A 22,059-nucleotide genomic window follows, 5' to 3' on the forward strand; every position below is an offset into this window, starting at 1 on the left:
ACTGCTGGGGTAGGTGAGTTAAACTCCAGCCTGAACTTTCAGAAGGGAGACTGCCAGTTACCCAGCAGTACTTTGGAATGATAGGCTAGACCCAGGAGAGAGTTTGTACTGTTCTGTTCAGAACAGGTATCCAGTATACTTGGAATCGACTGCCCCAGGGGTGGAAACACAGTCCTACCATCTGCCATGGACTGATCCATGATACCTTGGAAAAGGGTGGAGCTCCAGAACATCTACAGGACATTGATGACATCATTGTGTGGGTTGACACAGCAAAGGAAGTCTACGAGAAAGGTAAGAAGATAATTGAAATCCTTCTAGAGGCTGGTTTTGCTATCAAAAGGAGCAAGGTCAAGGGACCTGCACAAGAAATACAGTTTCTAGGAGTTAAGTGGCAAGATGGACGTCGCCACATCCCAATGGACGTGATTAACAAAATAACAGCTATGGCCCCACCAACTACCAAAAAAGAAACTCAGTCCTTCTTAGGAACTGTTGGTTTCTGGAGGATGCATATTTCTCTTTATAATCAGATTGTGAAACCTCTCTACGAGGTTACTCGGAAGAAGAAAGACTTTAAATGGGGTTCAGAACAACAAGCTGCTTTTGAGAGTATTAAACAGGAGATTGTGCAGGCAATGGCCCTTGGACCAATTCGAACAGGGCCAGACATTAAGAATGTTCTTTACACCGGAGATGGAGGTGATGGTCCTCATGGAGCCTCTGGCAGAAAGCTCCAGGAGAGACTCGAGGCCGACCTCTTGTATTTTGGGGTCGAAACTACAAAGGCTCCGAAGCCAACTACACAGCCACTGAAAAAGAGATACTGGCTGCATACGAAGGAGTTAGAGCTGCTTCAGAAGTGATTGGTACTGAAGCACAGCTCCTCTTGGTGCCACGATTACCTGTACTGGGTTTTATGTACACAGGTAGAGAATCTTCCCATCATGCTACCGATGCTACCTGGAGTAAATGGATTGCTTTACTCTCACAGAGAGCTAGGATAGGGAGATTCAATTGTCCAGGAATTGTAGAAGCAATAACACATTGGCCAGAAGGAAAACACTTTGGAATGATGGAATGGTTGGAGTTGGAGAATCCTAGAATGGTTTGTGGCAGCTGGGTGTCCTCGGGAGGACATGAGGAGAGGAGGAGGAGGAGGAACAGGAAGAGGAGGAGGAGGCTGGTGGGAGGTGTCCCCATGATCTTCAAGGTTCCTCCAACCCATTGAATGGAATTCTCCTGCCAGGTTCAGGTAGCCCCAGGTCCCACCTTTGGTTTTAACCCAGGTCCTGGAGGTGCCCCTGGTATATTTGTGCCCCCAGGCTGGGGAGGGGAGTGGTGTTTTGGGGGGTCTCCCAGCTGGTGATCCCTGGTTTAGGGGTCTCTCTTCTGGGGGTTTATTTCAGGATCCCCTTTTTCAGAGATCCTTATCTGGGGGAGTGTTTTGGGGATCTCTGGTTTGGGTGACACTGATTTTGGGGGTCTCTCAGTTGGGAACTGTTTTGGGGTCTCCTATTAAGGCTCCCATTTTGGGGGCTGAATTTTGGAGGCCTTCAGCAGGGAACTGTAAGATGATTTTCTGTGTAGCTGGGTGTGGCACATGTAGCATGGTGAGGGTTAACATCTGTGTTAACATTTTCCCCAGAGTTGTCCTGCCAAGGAGAACAGAATGCCTGGTAGTCCAGGAGAATTCTAGATGTCCATTTCCCTCTAGATGTCCATTTCATGGGTTAGACTTGTCTAGGGAAACAAGCTGCACTTGTACAGTGGCTGTGGAACTTTTGCAGTGAGCTTTGTGCAGTCAGAGCAAGCTAGTTTGCCATTTACAGATGTGGTGAGAGACAAGAAGTGGTTGTGAAAAGATGGGATAAGCTGGTGACAAAGAGCTTGCAGCTCTCAGCACAGTATTTGATACCAAAAGCCACCACACACCAATAAAAAGAGTGCAACTGAGTAGCCCTGAGAATCCCCAGTACAGCCAGCTGGGCACCAGCCACAAAAGAAGGGTGATTTTTTACCCTCTCTAGCTCCTCCTTTTAATTGGTTATAAAAAAGCCTCTCCTCAGAGGGAGAATTTTCGACTTTGCATGACTCATAGAGGTGGGGGAGAGTTCCTCACCTTCTCCCAGATACTTAAGGGACCATTGTCACCTGTAGTGGCAATGAATGAATGCTGAGGCTTAAACCAATGCAAAGTTTAAGGATTGAAGGAGCCTTTTCCTTCCCTTCAGCCCCCTCCCCCACCCCGTGAATTGGTTCAGCCCCTTTCCCCCTTCCCCCCCCCGCAGGTGGTTTGGCCCCACCCACCGTTGCCCCTGGCAACTGCCGTTAGGGGCGACTCTGCCGTTGTGGCTCCTGTGCTGAGCTGCGCTGGGCTGTGTCTCTCCGGCTGCTCCTGGTCCTTGCCGTTGGTTTGCTCCTTTCTCCCGCCTCGTCCCTGCCTTTCCCCTTGTATCCACCTCGTCCCTGTCTGTCTCCTCCCTCCCCTGTCCCTGTTTTTGCCCTTCCTTTGTCCTTTACCCCCACCCTTCCGGCTCTGCCGTGTTCCTCCTGCTGCTCCCGCGGGGCCATGCCCCGCACCCCGCAGAGCTCCCGGGATGGGGCTTTTCAGCAGGAAGCGTCACCGTCGCTACAGGACTGTGCCCCATTACAATCCTGTGTGGCCCTGTGGTGATGCCGCCAGCACCAGCGGCCCTGAGATTGAGGAGAAAGATCTGGACAGGCTGCACCACGCTGCCGCCCGCGGTCACCTGTCCTGGCTGAGGTTCTGGCACTCGTGGATCAAGATTTGGGGCATCGACTGCTGCGACAGGGAGGATCGGTGAGGGGCTGCGGGCAGCATGCTGGGGTGGCCTGTGGGAGCATCCCCCCTGCAGGGTTTGTGTGGGACCCCCGTGGAGCTGATTGCTTGCAAAGCAAGATGTGCCCTGTCAGCTGGGAGGGGGAACTCGAGAGCTTTCCAGTGCTGGGAGCTGCTGGGTGGGTGCCAGTGCTCCTGGAGGTGCTGGGCTGCTGCTTGGCCCTGCTCTCCCTGCAGGGTTCTCTTGCAGCTGCTGAGGCCTCTTGCCCTGTGGGTGATGTGTGCGGGGTTGCAGCAGCAGCAGCAGCAGGAGCAGCAGGGTCTGGGCAGGGTCTGCTGGGCTGGGTGGTGCCACAGCTTTGGTTCTTTCCTTGTGTGTCAGTTCATGTTTAATTCTCAGGACACCTCTCCATCTGGCGTGTGCAAACAGCCACACAGAGGTTGCCAGATTCCTTGTAAAGCACGGCAGCCAGTTGGATGCTGTTGATAATTTTGGGAGAACACCCCTGATGAAGGTGAGTGAGAGAAGTTCTGCTCTTGGAAGAGGGGCTTCTTGATTGTGCATGAAAGGAGAGGTGTCTGGCAGGACGCTGTACGCAGAGCTGTGCGGAAACACGCCTGTTGGATTTGGAGTGGAACAGGCACCTGTCAGATCATTTTTGCAGGTGCTCTTCTTTCCCAGTGATCAGAAGCTGAGCGAGCTGTGATGGAGTGAAATGTGAATTCTGGAAGTCATTCATTTTTTTTTTTTTTTTTTTGGGTTGTGTGTGTGTTATTCCCAGGCAGTACAGCTCAGAGAACAAGACTGTGTGACTTTTCTGCTAGAGCAGGGTGCTGACCCAAATCTTGCAGACATTGATGGCAACACTGCCCTCCAATTGGCTATCCTGGCTCGTAGTAAAAACCTTGTGGGACAGTTAATCAAGCATGGTGCCAAACTGGATGCCAAGAATAAGGTAAATGTTTATATTTCTTCAAGAAGTCCTTTCAGAAAGTTGCATCAATATTTCTTTTAAAGTTGTTGTTTTTTTTTTTTTTACTTTGATGATTAACATGATGCATTTCTCTGACTTTTCAGAAGGGCAGTACCCCACTAACTCTTGCGATCACTGAAGAACATGAGGAGAAATTAGAAGATCTCCTGAAAGCAGGAGCTGATGTGCATGCTCGAGATGAGCATGAAAGGTGAGGGGTTTATCCAGGAGAAGGAGGGGGGTCTAAGAGGAGGAGGGGGTCCAGGAAGAAGAGGTGATCCAGGAAGAGGAGGGGATCCACAAGGAGTTGGGGGTCCAGGAATAAGAGGATATCCAGGAATAGGAGGGGGTCCAGGATTAGGATGGGGTACAGGAAGGAGGAGGGGGTTCAGAAGGAGGAGGGGGTCCAGGAAAGCTAAGACTTTGGTTGGCTTGAGTGTTTATCCAAATGTGTTCATTGTTAGGGAAGGGGAAAATACTTCTTCTGAGAGCAAGCAGGAATGAAAATAATGACTGTGTCTGTGTCAAATGATCCATGGCATTGCATGTTTTGAATCTTTCAGAACCCCACTCATGATTGCTGCTTCTGTTGGGAAGATGTATTTGGTCAACGTTCTCCTTTCTCACAGAGCCAATTTTTCCCATGAAGACAAAGATGGGAGGATAGCTGTGGATTATGCTGATCTCCATGGCCATTTACGGTAAACTTTGAACTTTATAATTAGAATAAGTGATGTGGTCTCTTCCTCTTCCAGTAAACTCTTCCAGTCTTATTTTCACACCTTCAAGTCTCTCTTCCCTATTCCCCTTTTATCTTCATTTGGGAGGGTGGAAGAGGGGGGGGGGGGGGGTGTACCAGAGCAATTCTGTCACCTGGGCTTTTGGTTAGCACTGAGATTCTCTCAGGTGGTTATGTATGCCTAAAAGGCAGGCTGAGAAAATGTTCTGAGCAGGAGTTAGTAACTTGGAAGGTGGGAATGTGCATTTATAGGGTGAATGTGACTGCAGGGAATGCTGGAGTGAGTTCTGTGTGTATTACCCTTAACAAATACTGAGGAGTTTATGAATTTTTATAAATATTTGCAGGGGGGATGATAAATTGGTGTTAACTGTTGTGCCAGCATGTGGTTCTTTTTACCAACTTTATTTCCTCTCTTTCTCTGTGCAGTGTAAGTCAGTACCTGGCAAAACTAGAGGACACAGCAGAAGCTCCTGCTTCTGCACTTGGATCTCCTGAGCAGGCAGGAGCTGCTGGAGGGATAAAAGAAAAACCAGACGAGGAGAACACAGGAGAAGCTCCTGAGTGTGATGCTGAAGATACCAGCATAGTCATCACTCCTGAGCAGGCAGGAGCTGCTCCAATTTTTTGGGGTGCACCTGCTGTGGACAGAGGAGGTAGGATCCTTAACTATGGAGGAGCTCAAGAGGAAATGATGTGGCCTTTTCTTGAGGTGGTTTGTATTGTCACCACTGACTGTGCTCCCTGGTGACTTCAGTGCAGGCATCAGGAGGAGCAGCACAAGAAGCTTTGTGAATGTGCTGATTTGTTACTTTTTGGCCTTGTCAGGCTGTTGTGATTTGTGTGCTCCGTGTCTACTGCCAGGATTGTGTCCCATAGAATTAATTTTTTAATATAAATGAACTCTAGATTGGGACCTGTTCTTCTTTTAGTTTTTTTAAGTGTGTTATATCAGAGCTGTGTGTCAAATGGACAGCAGAGAGTGTTCAGGGAGTCGATTTCAGCCACTAAACTTTCTCTTCTCTATTTTGTGATGGGCAGCAGTCTTTAAATTTCTTCTTTGTGGCTGTGTTAGGCTAATTAACTGGTCAGAAGACTGATTAGAATGTTAGTTGAAGCTTTTTTCTTCAAATTCCACCAGTCCCAGGCAGAGCAAAGGTTTAAAAGTTGCTGTACCCATTTAGTTAATTTTTATTTTCTGGAAAACAGGAGCTAGTCCTGTTGAGTAATTAGACACTGGTGTGCTGTTTGTCTGTGAACAGTGATGTGCAGAGTGATTTAAAATTCCATTTCTTTCTTCCTCTCAACCCCAGAGTGTTTGAGTGAGGTGAATACCTCCATGTGTCAGATAACCACCTTATTCTTCATTTTTCAGTTTCTTGAAGAGGGAAGAGGGGGAAGAACTCCAGCAGTGCTGTCAATGGTTTTCCCCTGGGAAAAACTTTGTATTCCTAGTGCCAAAATAACAGGGTCCTTTGGGAGATGGTAGTTGGGTGGGTGGCTGGAGGAAAGGAGGGCCTGTCCAGATTTATGAAAGTTGTTACTCTAAAATTAACTTGGTATTAATTTAATGTACTATTTTAATTTAAGTAATATTCATTTAATTTAATGTATTAATTTAATTCTTTGTAGAATGCAGAAACAGACCCAGGAACCATCTCATACAAAGTCCTGCCTTTAGTCACCAGAGGAATATCTGCAGTCAACCTGTGGCTCTTGCATCAAACAGACTGCTTTGATTTTTGTTAAGAAAATAACATGGTTCAGTGTATGCTGGCGTATTGTTCAAAAAGTATAATATTATCTATAATATATAGTATATTATTTCTCTATGTATTAGAAAACAGAAATCTCTGTGAGCTGCTGCTGATAGTTTGGAGGTGCTGACTGCTGGTGGCAGGCAAAATTTTCCTACTTTTTAAATTCAAGGCAGTTGTAACTGTATAATCAAATAAGTTAAAGGCAGAATTCGTGTCTTTATAACTTTTTTCATGCTCATCTAACCATTTCATTTAATGTCAGAGAGCTGAAATTAAAAAGCTGTCTGTGGCAGAAGCTTCACTGGAAGTTGCTACAAGGCGCTGCAGGAACCTGGAGGAAGCCAACCTGGGCTTGGAAAAATAGTTGGGAGAGGCTGAATCCAAGGTAGATGAAATTGTCCCGAAAGTCCAGAGCAAACTCCGTTCACAGATTGCTTTGAAACTTTAGTGCTGAGCAATCCCAAGTCTCGGTAACTCTTGCAGGTTTGACTGCTATGATACAGGCTCCCCAAAACCCTTCAGGTCAAACGGGTTTGGTCATTCCCAATCTGTTCCTGCCAGAGATAATTCTTTGTGTCTGAATGTTTCAGAACGGATGCAAAAAAAAAAAAAAAAAGGAAAAGCCAAGAGAAAGCTTTGTGGAAGATAAAAGAATACACGTAGAAGTGGCTGCAAATCCAGTTCACCATTCAACTCACCTGGGAGATCCTGGCACCAGTCTGATTCTGAACAGAAGTCCAGTAGGAAGCATCCCCAGCTCACCCATAGGAGCAGAATCCTTGATGAACAGGATTTCATCTTCTGCAGACAAGGTAAACATTTTGAAATCCCATCCTCAGCTACTGCTGAAGAGCATCTGTAAGCAAGGTTGTGCTTTTTAGCCTAAAGTTACAAGTCATTTGCAGGGAATACTCATGGTGTAACTCCTCCTCATCCCAACACAACATCTAGGTGTGCTAGGGGTGAAAAGTTTGGGTTTTGAGGGCTGTTTTCCAAGAGTGCCCAGAAACCAAAATGATGCCATAGGATGTTCCCAGCTAAGCTTTGTTAAAAATGCCCGAGACTCAGTATTCTGTTAATGGTTTAATTAACTAATAAAGTTGAAATTGCAGTGAGCAAAACAGCGCTGGGTGCATGGGGAGCCTCTGCTCCACTCACGCACACCTCTAAAACTCTAAAATTACTTTATATTGGTTACAATTCTATGAATATTAAAAAGGGGTGGGTTTACATATATATTCATAGGGATTACATCATGTTATTACAATATTCATAAGAGGCAGAGTCTGGGCAGAGTCCTCTCTTGGGGAGATACCGGGGGGCCATTGGGGGGTTTTTTTAGATGAAGTAAGAAGTTTTCCTCAAACTTGAATGCTTTATCTTTCTTGTTTTTGCCGACTTCATTATCTTGTTACAGAGTAAAATTAGACCCTAGTCATAATTTTTCCCTTATCTGCTGGTTGTGGCATTTTTATGTTGTCTCTGTACAGATGTTCGCATTCTTCTGGTGCCTCCTTAGCCTTGGCAGTGCCTTGTTTTAAAAACAAGACCCACGCTTCAATTATCGCCGAGACAGAAGTTAGTCTCGTGAAGGCCTTGTGTTGCTTATACTGTTTTTGTGGAAAATGACGTTTCAATTGCTTTGTCTAGCCCCATGTTTACTTCTTTCTCAGTTTAACTCTGAATTTGTCTGGTTAGGAATACAAATTCATAAACACACATTACAATCATTTATTACAGCTTTTAATAAATCTGCAATAAATCTCATTTTATACTTCAATGTAGAAGATCCAATGTGTGTAGGAGGCATTTGGGTTTTTATGGGGTTCTCCTGGAGGAGCTGTGAATTTGGTCACTACTCTCCCTTTAGTCCTGGAGAGAGGGCCCTTCCCTCCACTCTGCTGGTTTACGGCCTCACTTCTTTGGCCCTTGGAGTTTTTGCCTGGTTTTGTGTGGATTGGAAGAAGGTTTTAGAATTTTTTAGGATGTTGCACTCCTGTTAATGGGATATTTTCTGGATACAAGCAGGAACTGGATGAGTTCGTTTCTGAAGAAGTTGGTAAGAAGAAGATGGTAAGATGAAGAACAAGGTAAGGTGTCATGTTAGAGGTAGGAAAAATATAACTGCTCCTAACTCTTAAAAAGAACATCTTCAAAGCTGTTTAGTTCCTTGCTAAGCACAGGGGTTTTTTTTCTGCTCTTAAAAAGAACATCTTGAAAGCTGTTTAATTCCTTGCTAAGCACAGGGTTTTTTTTCTGCTCTCTTTACACAGATTCTTTCTGCTTACAAAATGCTCTTTAAGTGCTTGCCTGAAATAAACACCCCAAAAAACACAAGAAAAAGAAAACTGACACATTTCCTCCCCACAGATACACTTGGCTTCAGGTGAAGTTATCTTCCCCTGGACTTAATCCTCAGTCCCAACCAGAAAAGGAGCCCCACAGAGTTTCATAGCCCTGAGCCATCACTTCTCCAGCACAGACCCATAACAGAAATCCTGTTATTTCTTGGGTTTTGCTGTCCCTTACTCATTGCTTGTGTTTGTATCTCCTTTGCTGCAGTCTTTTTTTTTTTTTTTTTTTTTGAATAGGCAAGAAGAGGATAATCAGTGACGTTATCCTTTTTCTTAGAGAAAAATGACTCAGTAGTGTTCAGTCAGAGGAGTTGAATTTTTGTCATCCATGGCATCAAACATGTTCCGTGATGTCCAAGGGGGAATTGCACCTATTTTGTAGTTATTCCTCCAAAGTCACAGCTTTGCAGGAAGCCCCTGAGACCATTTCCTTCTGTTGCTGTCTTCTTTTAATGACAGAGAGTGTTCAGCTCTGGCTTTGTAGCCGTAATGTTCTGACAGTGACCTCTTTACCCCTCTGTCCTGTAAAAGTAACATCAGGAATCTTGTCTCTTTTCTCCCCAGACACTGATGAACTTTCAACTACATCTTTGGGAGCTTATTCCATATCTTGTGATGGATCAGAAGACATGAAAATATGTTTCTGTCAGTCTGAATAAATGTTCTGAGTCTGTTGGATGGATGACAGCCCTGTTGCCTTTCCCTGGTGGTTTTTTTAATGCATAGTCCTCTCCCTCTCCCCCTCCCCTTTTCCCTCTCCCTCTCCCTCTCTTTTCTCTCCCTCTCCCCTTTCTTCCCCTTCCTCCCTCCCTCTCCCCTTTCTTCCCCTTCCTTCCCCCTCTCTTCTTCACTCCTCTCCAGTGTAGTCCTCTTCCTCTCTCCTTTCCCCCTTTCCTCCTTTCTCCATTGCCTTTTTCCCCCTTTCTCCCTTCCCCTCTTCCCCTCTCTCCTTTCTCCCTTCCCCCCTTCCCCCCTTCCCGCTTTCCCCCTTTCCCTTTCTCCCTGTTCCGTTTCCTCCTTTCCCTCTTTTTTCTTTCTGCTTCCCCTTTCTGCTTTTCCTTTCTCAGTCCCCTTTTACCTCCCTCTTTCTTCTTTCCCCTTCCTCGCCTATTCCCCTTCTCCCATTCCCCTTTTCCCTTCCCTTTTCCATTCCCCCTCTCCCCTTCCCTCACTTTTTCTTTCCCCTTCCCTTCCCTCCCCTTCCCTCCCCTTCCCTCCCCTCCCCTTCCCTTCCCTCCCCTCCCCTCCCCTCCCCTTCCCTTCCCTCCCCTTCCCTCCCCTCCCCTGCCCTCTCAACCCTCTCCTTTTTTGTAATTTTTGTAAATAAATTGGTTTGGATTTTGGTTTTAAAATTTTCATCAGTCTCTGACTCTTATTTCTTGCTGCTGCCAAACGTGCTCCTCTTTACCCTTTTTCATTTTCTGCACACCTGCTTTATGAAATGGAATAGAAAAACCCTCATATTTCTGAAGCAAAAAACCTAGCCTGCTTTTCAAGAGCGCACAAAGGGCCTTGGAAGTAGAAAGACTGCTCCAGAAATCACTTGGGCACGAGCAATGTGCTCATGTCCTTTGCTGCGTGTCTGGCATGGCTCAGTTTGGAGTGCCAGAGCTCAGCTCCAGTTCCCTGTTGTGGGCCAGAGGGTTCATTTTCCTAAGGAAAGCACATGGACAGTGTATTTCTTCCCAGTGCTTTCTGACGCCACTCAAGTTTCAGAGCCTCATTCTAAAAGAGCCTTCATGGCAGCTCTGCTCTAGAGCTGTCACACGTGGCTCCACACCGAGCCCTCTGATCTGCTCCCTTCCTTTCCTTCAGACACAACTCACAGCAGCAAACACTCATCTTACCACCTCCCTTTGGGGATCCAGTCAAAACTTGTGCTGCCTCTGCACAGAATGACTTCTGCAGCCTGACCAGCACCCGACAGACACATCCTGCAGAGGGGGACAGGACTTTCCTATTTGTCAGACAGAAAGAGGAATTTGGATATCCCCAGAGAGAGCAGCTCTTCAAGAAACAGGCAGCAAGCTCTAAGGCACAGACAGCTTTGCCATTAAGCTCTCTTATGGAGAAAAGAATTCACTCCTGAATACTTTCTGTGGAAGCATTTGGTCCCTGCAGAGAAATCTCTGGGGGAGTCCTGTTCCCAGCGGGTCCCACAGCCAACCAGAGAGTATCCATCCCTTCGTGGTCAGCACTTGGAACAAAGGACCTCATCAACAGGTTTTCCAGTCTATTTGCTAGTTTGTGTTTCCTGTATCTATGGTATATCTCTTTATGTCACAGCATACCACACTGTCAGTCATTCTGAAGTTAAGGGGATATCCTTTTATTTCTGCAGACCTCTGCTTAGTGTAAGGTACAGCTGAAAACCAAACCAGGTGTGTCCTGGTTTGGGGCAGGATAAAGGTAATTTTCTGTCTTGTACTTTTGCTTACTTTGCAGCTGCTCCCCACAGACACTGCTGCTGCTGAGAAAGCCAACGCTGCTGCTGCTCCTGCTGCAGACACCACAGCCTCTCCCTGTTGCGGCGAGCCTTCTCTCGGGGACACGGCTCTTCTCCAGAGCTCTCTTCACCGTCCCTCTCCTCAGGCATCTTCATCTCTTGTTTTTCTTCTGCTTCTGGGAGCATGCCTTTTATTTTGCCCTTCAGCCCCGCCCATTTCCAGCTGGGGCAGGCCCTAATTATTGGGCACAGCTGGGCCTAAGCTCCCAGTTCATTATCGGCGACACCTGAGGACTTGTGGTTCTCTCTACATTTCCCCCCTTTTTGTTGTTTGTTGAAAAATAAACTTTTTTTCAATAAGCCTTTTCAAACATTTCATTATTTTTCAACATTTATAATAATTTACAATTCATTTAAACATTTCATTCAAGCATTTCATTACTTTTTTAAATATTTCATTTCACAATAATTTACGGCCTCACATTCTTAATAATTTACAAACATTTTTAAACATTTCATTATTTTTTCGTCATTTTCTTAATTTTACAACTTTCTTTGCCTTTGTGGAGGGAAAAATTCGGGCTCCTACCGGCTTTTTTTTTTTTTTGCGCCGCTTTAGCCTTTATTATCAGCAGGAGATGAGGTCTCAAAACACCAGCTCAGCTTTCGCTGGTACTCACCACCTCGGAATGTCTAGCCATGCAGAGGCTTCTCCAAGCATTCAGCGCACCAGTCTTATCGCGTGTCCCTAGGGCTCCATTTCAGGACCGCACTGTCACGTGTCCCTGGGGGCTCCATTTCAGGACCGCATCGCATGTCCCTGGGAGGCTCCGTTTCAGGACCGCACTATCGCATGTCCCTGGGAGGCTCAGTTTCAGGACCGCATCGCGTGTCCCTGGGAGACTCCGTTTCAGGACCGCACTGACTTGATGCGCACTCAGAGCTCCGCTTCAGCTTCAGCATTCCTCGGGATTGAATTCCACGCGCCAACTCGCTGCGCCTTTCGAGCCTCATTCTTCTCTCCTGCCTGGCTCGCCATTCCGGGCTGTTGTATCTTGCCGTGCTGGGCTTCTACTTCTACACGCCGCCTACAGCATTTAAGCTTAGCCTTGTGGAGCTTTTCCCGTGGTTGCGTATTTGGAGCTCTTTATAGAGCGTCCCGCACCATCGTAGTAGCTCCATCTGACGTGGTTGCGTATTTCGAAGCTCTTTATATCGCCTTCCGCATTTAAGCCTGGCTTTGTAGAGCTTCCCGCAACCAACGTGGTCGTGTAGAGCTCTTTATAATACCTCAGCGTTCACGGCTGCTGTTGTTGCCCTCATTCTCCACCAGATGTTGCGGCGAGCATTCTCTCGGGGACACGGCTCTTCTCCAGAGCTCTCTTCACCGTCCCTCTCCTCAGGCGTCTTCATCTCTTGTTTTTCTTCTGCTTCTGGGAGCATGCCTTTTATTTTGCCCTTCAGCCTCGCCCATTTCCGGCTGGGGCAGGCCCTAATTATTGGGCACAGCTGGGCCTAAGCTCCCAGTTCATTATTGGCGACACCTGAGGACTTGTGGTTCTCTCTACATCTCCCCCTCAGCACACACAGATAGTTGTTGAGCCTGGGACTGGGAGAAGAGGAAAACAAAGGAAATCAGAAAAGAGGTGGGTGATGTGGTGGGTGGGAAGTTCACGAGATGATGAGGGTCACAGTGCCATCAGTGATCCAAAGTCCTCCTGGCAAGCAGTGACAGTGCCTCGGTGTCCAGAACAGTGTCCAGCCACCACTATATCCTGTCTTTATAATGCCCCTGTGGGTTGGGACAAAAGGCACTTTCAGGCCCTTAAAAAAAGTGCGACAGGCCCTTAGTGGATGAAGCCATGCTGGGGAAGCCCTAGAGCAACCTCATCTGGTTCATCCTGCCTCGAGCAGGGCACTCAGAGAAGGAGATGCTCAGGGGTCTCTTCCAGCCTGAGGTATTCTGTGATCTGGAGGGTCATGGGAATGATCTGTAGGAAACATAAACCCCATGTTCATGAAAAAGAGAAAGATCCTGACAGGATTAACTCCTGTAAGGAGAGGAGAGCAGGGTTCAAGTCCCTTTCGGGGTTCATGTCCCCAGGAGAATTGTGGTCATTCACAACATTGGGAAGGTACACCCTCTGTGTTATATCGTGTTGATAACGGGTTTTTGGTAATGCTGTGGTTCATATGATCATATGGTGATTGATGATTATGTTATTCTGCTGTACTGCTTGTAAGTAATCTAAGAGTTTGTGTGGTTACGCGTCCCTACCAAAGAAGTTTTATAGCTTTATCTTCTGGGGGGGTTTGCGGGGAGTCTTTTGCTGCAGCACCGGCAGTATCCGTGGGTGATTGAGAGGCAATTTAATTGCGAAGCGAGAGCGGAGTCCTGATTTGTGTTTCCGTGTCACCCGCGAGGGGGCCGGCCAGAGACGGACCAAGCGATTGGTGTGAATGTGCATTGTTAAAACAAAATAAGAAGTGCTCTTGAGTGCTAGAATAAGTTGAGTAAGGTGTTGAAATTGTAAGTTGCTGAAATCTGAATACAATTTGGTAATCCAGAAAGGGCCTCCCCCACAGTTGTAACCTCTGGAGTAGGCATAGTGGGGACTGAACAGAGCAAGGAAATTAATGCTAAAACCCCCTTGGGATGCATTTTAAAGTATTGGAAGGAGTTAGGTGGAATTCCGGGGGGGAAATATAAAAAGACACTTGTGAAATATTGTCAGGATTGGAGGCCTCTGTATAAACTAGATGATGGAGAATAATGGTCACCGGGGGGAAGTTTAAAATATAATATCATCCTACAACTTCTGCTCTTTCTCCATAGAATGGAAAAGTGGGATGAAGTAACGTATATTCTTTACCTTAAGGGATAAGCTGGAATGGCAAAAAAACTGTGGAATAAATGTATCACCTCAAGATACCTTTGTTAGCACTAGAACGGGACCAGAAAAACAGCAAGCTAAAGGAACGCTATTGTGATGCTTGTAGCATAGGGAAACAATGCCTGAAGTTGAAAGGAAAAATAGTGAAGCGGTGTTGCCTTTCGTTGAAAGGCCCGACCCGGTTCCGGAGTGGCACGTGGTTGCTAAGCAACAGACGCTGAGGTGGGATGAGCAGCAAAAGAGAGAGAGAGAGTTTATTGAAGCGTGACACGGGCTTATATAGACACACCTAGGGCTTCAGTACGTCACTTCCGTCGTGTCACTGGTTGCATGGTATTGGCTATAGGGAGAGGGGCCCTGAGTTCCCGTTACAACGCGAGATCTTCCGTTCGCCAGGCCCTATCTCACCACATTTCCCCCTTCCCTATGTTCAATTAAGTTACCAATATCGAAACCTAAAAATAAGCTTAAATCAAACATACTGCAGGTATCGGTAATCCAGAAACTATCATGGACAAAACCATGCTGTTATACGTTGCTGCACCGAGGCTAAAGAGGTGGCCGGCCTCCCAGCCATCAGCGAGCAACGTCTTCCGGTGTCAGCGTCAGACTGGCCAGGTCTGAGACTGCACGCCAGGGGTCATTTACTTCGATATCCCAGGATTACTGATATCCGCAACCACATTAATTCCCTCAGATTAACACACACGCTTAACTAAAACTAGATAAAACACAACAACCGTAAAGATACTCGTGATATTAGTAAAAAATCCATGTAAAAAAATAAATATCTGAAAAACACATATAAAAATATACACCAGAAACCTGAGTAGAAACACAAGGCACCGTAGATGGGTGCGAGTTAGTAACAGGTTGGAAGCTGAGGTAGCTAGGGCACATATAGTACATTACGTGACCCAAACAAGGGTTTGTAGGGACTAAATCACAAGGGGATATCTGAAAACTAGGGGGCCCTGAGGTGATGACTTTTCACAGTATCGTCTGATCCTCCCATCTTCACAGCACCCATTCCCGGCACAGGAGTCTCAGGTGCTGCGGAAGTCTCAGGAGCGGGCTGGATGCTTGTTAGCTGGTCGTCCTCTCTTGCCATCGGGACGTACGGGTTAAGAGGGTGTCCGATGAAATAGTCCTGTGGACAACAACTCACAGATTTCATTGGTTTTATTCTGGTATTTATGGAGGTCTGGTTTAATAGACTTAAGCGAGCACCATTTAACTCTGCCGTCATTTTTGACAGCGGCATACCCTCGCCCTGTCAAGACCAGTCTCCACCCATGTTCCCATTCTCCCAGCTCATATCTAATTATGACCAGTGGGCCTTCTTCTAGTGCTCGGGTAAGTCCCCCGACTCCACCCACCACGGGGGCATCTACCAACTCCCATCGTGAAGGCCAAATCGTCTCAGGAATAACTGTAGCATCTGCTCCAGTGTCAATCAAAAAGGGGATACTAATGGTGGTATCATTTGGGATATTATAGAGAGAACAGATCCCCCACACCACTGGTGGGTTGTTACATTTTACTGCCAAGGCCACCTTGGGGTCCCTCCCCCAGGGGGTGGTCCTTGCTGTCCCTGAGAAGGAGGCGGATTCGGCTAGGCCGCCAGCTGGACGATGAAGTTGGTCACCTCTTGAGGGGGTGGCGGATTCGGGGGTGCCCCACCCCATCCAGGGTTGGCACAGTTGGGTCGCCCCACATTCCAGGTGGGAGAGGATCGCACGTGACCCAGATGTCCTCTCCCCGCCCCTTTTCCCTGATTTTTAGCTCTATGGTCCTTAGCAGAATGTCCGTTCTTTCCACAGGTCCAACACGGTCCTCTAGATCGGTTCTTGGGTGGGGGAGGTGCTTTTGGTGGGCCCTCCAACCGAGGGCAGGTTGCCGCAATGTGGCCCGTCTGGCCGCATTTAAAACACGCCATCACTGCAGTTGATGTGTGGGCAGCCGTATGAATTAGAGCTAGATGCTCTTCATTTACAACATGCTTAATCATGTTTGCAAGGCTTGACCCCATCGGCAGTGATCGTAAGACTTCTCTGGTTTTTGAATTACATTGTTGGCAGAAACCGTCTGCAACAACCGGGCCTTTCGCCTCTGCAGGCAGGGACAAAGAATCAGCCACTGATTGGAGGCGATCCCCAAAACTTATAAAGCTCTCATTTTCATCTTGCTTTATTGTGGCCCATGGCAATGACTTGACAATAATGCTGGAGGCTGTGCGAATGGCTGCTCTGGCTGCACGGGTAGTTGTCATAACTTTGTGGGCCCATAGGCCTAAGGCTTGTGCCTGAGGGGTAATCATTGTTGGGTCTGTACCCATTAGTCGCTGTAGGTTGGAGCCATGTAATGGGTGATCCGCCCCAGTTACTTGGGCTAGTTTCTTCATGCAGTTTTCTTCCCAATCTTGTTTAAATACAATTATACCTGCCCCATCAAACATCAGTCTACAAACATTTTTTATATCATACGGGAGCATGTCATCTCCCCCGAAAACCCCATCTACGAGGGTGCAGACCATAGCAGAATTAAGCCCTTTGTCCGCAATTGCTTTAACAATTGCCTGCACAGCCTTAGGGTTTACCGGGGTATTGCTCCTCTGTCCCCCACCCGCCACCTGGACCGGGAACACTCCTATGTCTGGGACCAAGTCGGCGCACACATTCTGTATTTCCTCCCAGTTCATGAGAGGGATCTTTTCAATTTGCGGTTCCTCTATATTGCAGGCGGGTATATTTTTGCTTTTAATCCTATCTGCTGCCGTTTCTTCCTTCTCTGAATTTGACTCAGTACCGGACGACTCGTCCGAACTAATACTTGATCCAGAATCGGAACTCGATTGACTGGTTATTTCCAGACTCCAGTACTTTTTTCTCGAGCCCCGGTCCCGCCTACTCCCTTTGCGAGTGGGCGAGCTCTGGCTCCGCCTGCCCCCCCTGCAGGTGGGTGGGCTGCGGCTCCGCCCAGGTCCTGGGCAGGTGGAGGAGCTCCGGTCCCACCTACCGCCCCTGTGGGCGGGCGGGGTGAGGCTCCGCCCACTTCCTGTGCGAGCACGTGCGCTCCGGTCCCACATGCTCTGCATGTGAGCATATTTTGTCTCCCCATGTGAGTGTTTATTTGGAATGTTATCGTGTTCAATTCTTAGCCCCTCGCTTGCTCTTCCTTCCCATCTCCAAGTGTCCCCACCACCCTCCTTCCCCCCAAGCTCTTTCCCCCTCTTGGCGCACGCATGTGTTGAAACCGGCGCTCCCTCCCCGCTCCCGTCGGGCACACTCGCGCCCTGCCCCTTCCCCTGATGTTCGGCATTGTAGTGGGGGGCGTATGGCGGTGGCCTGGCCCCGAACCCTTCTGCGGCAATCCTGGCTTCCTCAGCCAGCCTGTCCCAGAAGGACTCTGCCTGGTCTCAGTCCTCCGGCGGGGGCGCAGCAGATGGGTTCTGCCGTTCCGCGGGACTCGGAGACCTGGGGCGGCGGGGTGAGGGTTCGCGGCCGCGGGATGAGGACCCGGCCCCGCAGCGAGGTGAACCAGCGCGGCTGGAAGGGGACGCGTCGCGGCGACACGGGGAAACGGTGCGGCAGGGGGAGCCGGCGCGGGGGGACGGGGACTCGGGGCATATATCGCCCTCCTGGAGGTCCTGAGGCTCTGCGAGGTCACCGACCTCTGGTGGGCGCGAGGTCTGCGTGGTCGCCCCGACCCCCAGCTTCGGGACGGCCAGCAAACAGTCCCTTGCTGCCCTCCAGGTCTCCTGTTCCTGCATGGCCATCTGCAGAGCCTGCCGGATCTTCCCCCATGCTTTTAAAGTTTTCCCACTACCTGAGGAGATCGTCTCCTCGGCCAGCGCCACTGTGCACTTGGGCCAAACTTCTGGGTGGAGAATATCCACCGGGTGCTCAATTGCTCCCAATTGTATTAGCCTCGGAACCGCAAGTTTGAAATCGATTGTTTTACAATCAATACCCCACTGCTTATGCAGTTGCGATACGACCTTAAGAAGGGCTTCCATCCTTCCTCGTCCGTCCGGTCTGGAACACGTCCTCTGAGCTCGAGTCGGGAAAGCACACCTCCGTTGACTCCGGGCTGGGACCCAAAAACTTCCGTCAGTCACTAGGTACAGGACCGTCTACGGTCGACCTCAACCGGGAACAAAACTTCCAATGACCGTTTCCCGTCAATCTCCGGGCCTGGAACAATATTCCTTCGACCCCCTGACTGGGAAAAGTATCGCACAACCCTCACTAAAGTGCTAGCGCTGCCACTCCAATGATTACTGAAGTTTAAGGCCGGGTTTCGGCACCACTTGTTGCCTTTCGTTGAAAGGCCCGACCCGGTTCCGGAGTGGCACGTGGTTGCTAAGCAACAGACGCCGAGGTGGGATGAGCAGCAAAAGAGAGAGAGAGAGTTTATTGAAGCGTGACATGGGTTTATATACACACACCTAGGGCTTCAGTACGACACTTCCGTCGTGTCACTGGTTGCATGGTATTGGCTATAGGGAGAGGGGCCCTGAGTTCCCGTTACAACGCGAGATCTTCCGTTCGCCAGGCCCTATCTCACCACAAGCGGAAAGTACCATTAGCCTCCAAGAATATCAGCCTCTTGTGCCAGGATGTGGAGTACCGCTGCCAGTGTCACAACAGGAAAACAGCAGTAGCTCCATAGAATCGGGAAGAAAGAAAAGAGAAGAACTGAAAAGTGTTCCGCGAAAGCCTGTGAAAATTTGAGGAGAGATGCAGAAGGGGTTGCTAGAAAATTTGAATTAAGTGCAAAGGATTTAGATGCTGACTGGGAGGATATTCATCTAATGCTATCTGAATTATCAGAGACGGAAAAAGAACTTGTTTTAAAAACGGGGAGGGAACAGGCTGCAGTGCTACGGGAGCATGTGGATGTAGTATTTCCAACTAGTAATCCAAACTGGGATCCAAACAACCCGCACCAATATGATTTATTGTTGCAATACAGAAGGTTAGTTGCACAGGGCTTGCGAAGAGCAATACCGAACTTTGAAGTAAGACAAGGACAGAATGAAACACCAACAGACTTTTTAGACAGGCTTAGAGCGGCAGAGAGACCCCCTTAGATCCCGTGTCAGAAATAGGTAAACAACAACTGCTGGGATGGTAATGGTGCAGTGTTGCGTAGATATCAGAAAGAAATTACAAAAACTCGAATATCCTGCAAATAGAGATCTGGAAATCTTAATGAATGAGATCTGGAAAGTGTACAACAATAGGGAACAAGAAAAAGAAACGAGAGAGGGTAAGAACCTTGTCAGAATTATGGCAGCAGTATATTCAACTCCAAAGCTTCAGAAGGCAAACTGCTAGAGGTAGAGGGCGTGGTTATCCCAAGAGAGGGAGAGGAAGGTTCCAGCTAAATAAGGGAGTCCCAGATCAATGTTTTTATTGCCACCAAATGGGACACTGGCAATGATAATGCCCTAAACTAAACAAAGAACTTGGAGGGAGATCTGTTGTTCCGGTTGCTCATGATAGTGGTAACTGAAGGGGACCGGTGAGTCATTCCCTAGCAGACCCACCGGTTAAAATAGAGCTAGGGGAAAGTAAAAAGGAACTGGATTTTTAAATTGACACTGGAGCTGCCCATTCAGTCTTAAATCAAGAGTTAATGCCAAAATCTGATGAATTTGTACATGTTGTGGGGGCGACAGGCCAAGCAGAAAAGGCTTTCTTCTTGAAAGCTCTAAAATACAAAATTGGGAAACAGATGAAGATTCATCAATTCTTATACTTACCTAATTCTCCAAAACCTCTGCCGGGGAGAGACTTGTTAGAGAATTTAGGGGCCGTAATAAATTTTGACAAAGATAAACTTGAACTCCAGGTAAAAGAAGAACAATTCATAACTGCCCTAAGTCTAACTATCAGTTGTGTTAAACCAGAATCTGATAATCATAACATCAACCGAATCACAGACGGAACATATCCATCAGTGTGGACAACTGATATTCCTGGAAAATCAAAACAGGCTGCCCCCATCGTTAATGAATTAATACCAGGGACAAAACCGGTAAACAGAAAACAATACCCCCTGAGGCTAGAAGATAGGAAGAGAATCGAGCCATAGATAGAGAGGTTTTTAGAATTAGGGCTATTCATAGCATGTGAATCAGATTTCAATACACCAATATTACCAGTCAAGAAACCAAATGGGACTTACAGACTGGTACAGGATTTAAGGGCTGTAAATGATATTACTAAGACTCTACATCCAGTGGTAGCTAACCCTTATACACTCTTGACCAAACTAAAAGATAATGTGATCTGGTTTACAGTGTTAGATTTGAAAGATGCATTTTTCTGCCTTACCTCAGCCCCAGATTTTTGCCTTCGAATAGGAGTTTGTTAGTAAAGGGAGAAAAACACAACTAACCTGGACGGTGTTACCTCAAGGTTATAAAAATAGCCCTACAATATTTGGAAATCAATTGGCCAAAGAATTGGAACAGTGGGAGTGACCACAGGGAGAGGGCACTCTTGTGCGATATGTGGATGATTTACTGATAGCAACTGAAAGAGAAGAGCAACGTGTTGAGTGGACAATCTCGGTGTTAAATTTCTCGGGTTTAAACGGTTATCGAGTCTCCCAACAGAAAGCACAGCTGGTGCAAGAAAAGGTGGTCTACCTAGGATACGAGATCTCTGGAGGACAGTAATCCCTAGGAACAGCAAGGAGAGAAGGCATCTGCCAGATGCCCAGGCCTGAAACGGTGAGAGACCTGTGAGCCTTCCTGGGAATGGCAGGTTGGTGTCGCCTGTGGATGTATCGGTACGGGATACATGCCAAACCTCTGTATGATTTGTTGAAAGAGTCTAAAAATATTCTAGTCTGGACTCCTGAGGCAGAAACAGCCTTTAAAAGACTGAAACAAGAAAGCTCCAGCATTAGGTCTACCCGATGTAACAAAACCATTTTGGCTGGTCTCACCTGAACACCAGGGAATGGCCCGGGGAGTCCTAGCTCAACAATTGGGACCATACAGAAGGGCTGTGGCTTACTTCTCTAAGCAACTAGACGAAGTAAGAAAAGGATGGCCCACATGCCTGAAGGCAGTGGCTGCAGTAATCATAAACATAGAAGAGGCCAGAAAGCTCACTATGGGCCAGAAAATGACTGTATTAGCGTCCCACACTGTATCAGCAGTACTGGAACAGAAAGGTGGCCATTGGCTGTCACCTTCTCGGTTCCTGAAGTACCAGGCAATTTTAGTTGAATCAGATGACATAATCATTCAAGTGACTAATGTTGTCAACCCAGCATCATTCCTAGAAGGAAGAGTGTCAGCAGAGCCAACTGAGCGTGACTGTCTAGAAACCATTGAGTCGTCCTGATCTCAAGGAAGAGCCACTCGAAGAGGCAGATGACTGCTTCTCAGGTGGCAGTAGCTTCGTAAAGCAGGGGGTAAGGATGGCTGGCTATGCAGTAACTACAACAGAGCAGGTAATTGAGCACAGAAGGCCGAACTAACAGCTCTTACCGAGCCCTCGAGCTGGCAAAAGGGAAAAGAATTAATATATGGACGGATTCTAAGTATGCTTTCTCCATCGTGCATGCCCATGGGGCAATCTGGAGGAAGCGAGGACTGCTGACTGCCCAGGGAAGACCCATAAGATATGCAGAAGAAATCCTACGGTTGCTGGAGGCTGTTCAGCTCCCAACCCGTGGCCATAATGCATTGTAAGGGGCACCTGAAAGGTAACACCGTTCCAGAAATAGGTAATAGAGCAGCAGATGCAGAAGCTAAATTAGCTGCTGCAAGAGCCAAGGATTTAGTATTGGCCCTGGTACCAGAAGAATTAGATACCAATTTTCAACCAGAGTACCAGGAGTCAGACCATAAGTGGATACAAAGAAACGAAGGTAAAATGTTAGCTAGTGGATAGGGTCAGCTAGAAACAGGACAACTAGTGCTGCCAGAGAAATTAGTATGGCAATTTGTAAAAACAGAACATGACAAGGCCCACTGGGGATTAGATCCTCTTTACCAGCATTTGAAAGTTAGAATAGCAGGGCCAAAGGTATTCACAGCAGCGAAACAGGTCACATCCCAATG

The 22,059-nt window shown here is 47.6% G+C and overlaps 2 protein-coding genes and 1 long non-coding RNA gene across 4 annotated transcripts in view; 2 read left to right on the forward strand and 1 right to left on the reverse strand.

The window, feature by feature from the left end:
• Positions 1 to 5,343, forward strand: part of LOC139787944 (ankyrin repeat domain-containing protein 7-like) — a 118,687-nt gene extending 113,344 nt beyond the window's left edge. The window contains exons 2-7 of one of the 2 annotated variants that reach the window (XM_071727378.1): positions 1,843 to 2,824; positions 3,204 to 3,318; positions 3,586 to 3,759; positions 3,882 to 3,988; positions 4,341 to 4,478; positions 4,946 to 5,343. In XM_071727378.1, coding sequence (XP_071583479.1) covers positions 2,601 to 2,824; positions 3,204 to 3,318; positions 3,586 to 3,759; positions 3,882 to 3,988; positions 4,341 to 4,478; positions 4,946 to 5,267 — 1,080 coding nt within the window. In that variant the 5' untranslated portion in view covers positions 1,843 to 2,600 and the 3' untranslated portion in view covers positions 5,268 to 5,343. Of the gene's footprint in view, positions 1 to 1,730; positions 2,825 to 3,203; positions 3,319 to 3,585; positions 3,760 to 3,881; positions 3,989 to 4,340; positions 4,479 to 4,945 lie in introns of those variants that run through there. The other variant, XM_071727377.1, reaches the window with a different exon arrangement.
• Positions 1 to 9,317, forward strand: part of LOC139787948 (uncharacterized) — a 112,714-nt gene extending 103,397 nt beyond the window's left edge. The window contains exons 2-3 of the long non-coding RNA XR_011722735.1: positions 8,305 to 8,366; positions 9,195 to 9,317. This is a non-coding gene — a long non-coding RNA (uncharacterized lncRNA). The remainder of the gene's footprint in view (positions 1 to 8,304; positions 8,367 to 9,194) is intronic.
• Positions 1 to 22,059, reverse strand: part of LOC139787626 (POTE ankyrin domain family member B-like) — a 133,773-nt gene that overhangs the window by 80,389 nt on the left and 31,325 nt on the right. The window lies entirely within an intron of this gene.

Source organism: Heliangelus exortis, chromosome 27 (assembly GCF_036169615.1).
Source record: "Heliangelus exortis chromosome 27, bHelExo1.hap1, whole genome shotgun sequence".
Classification (NCBI taxonomy): Eukaryota; Metazoa; Chordata; class Aves; order Apodiformes; family Trochilidae; genus Heliangelus; species Heliangelus exortis.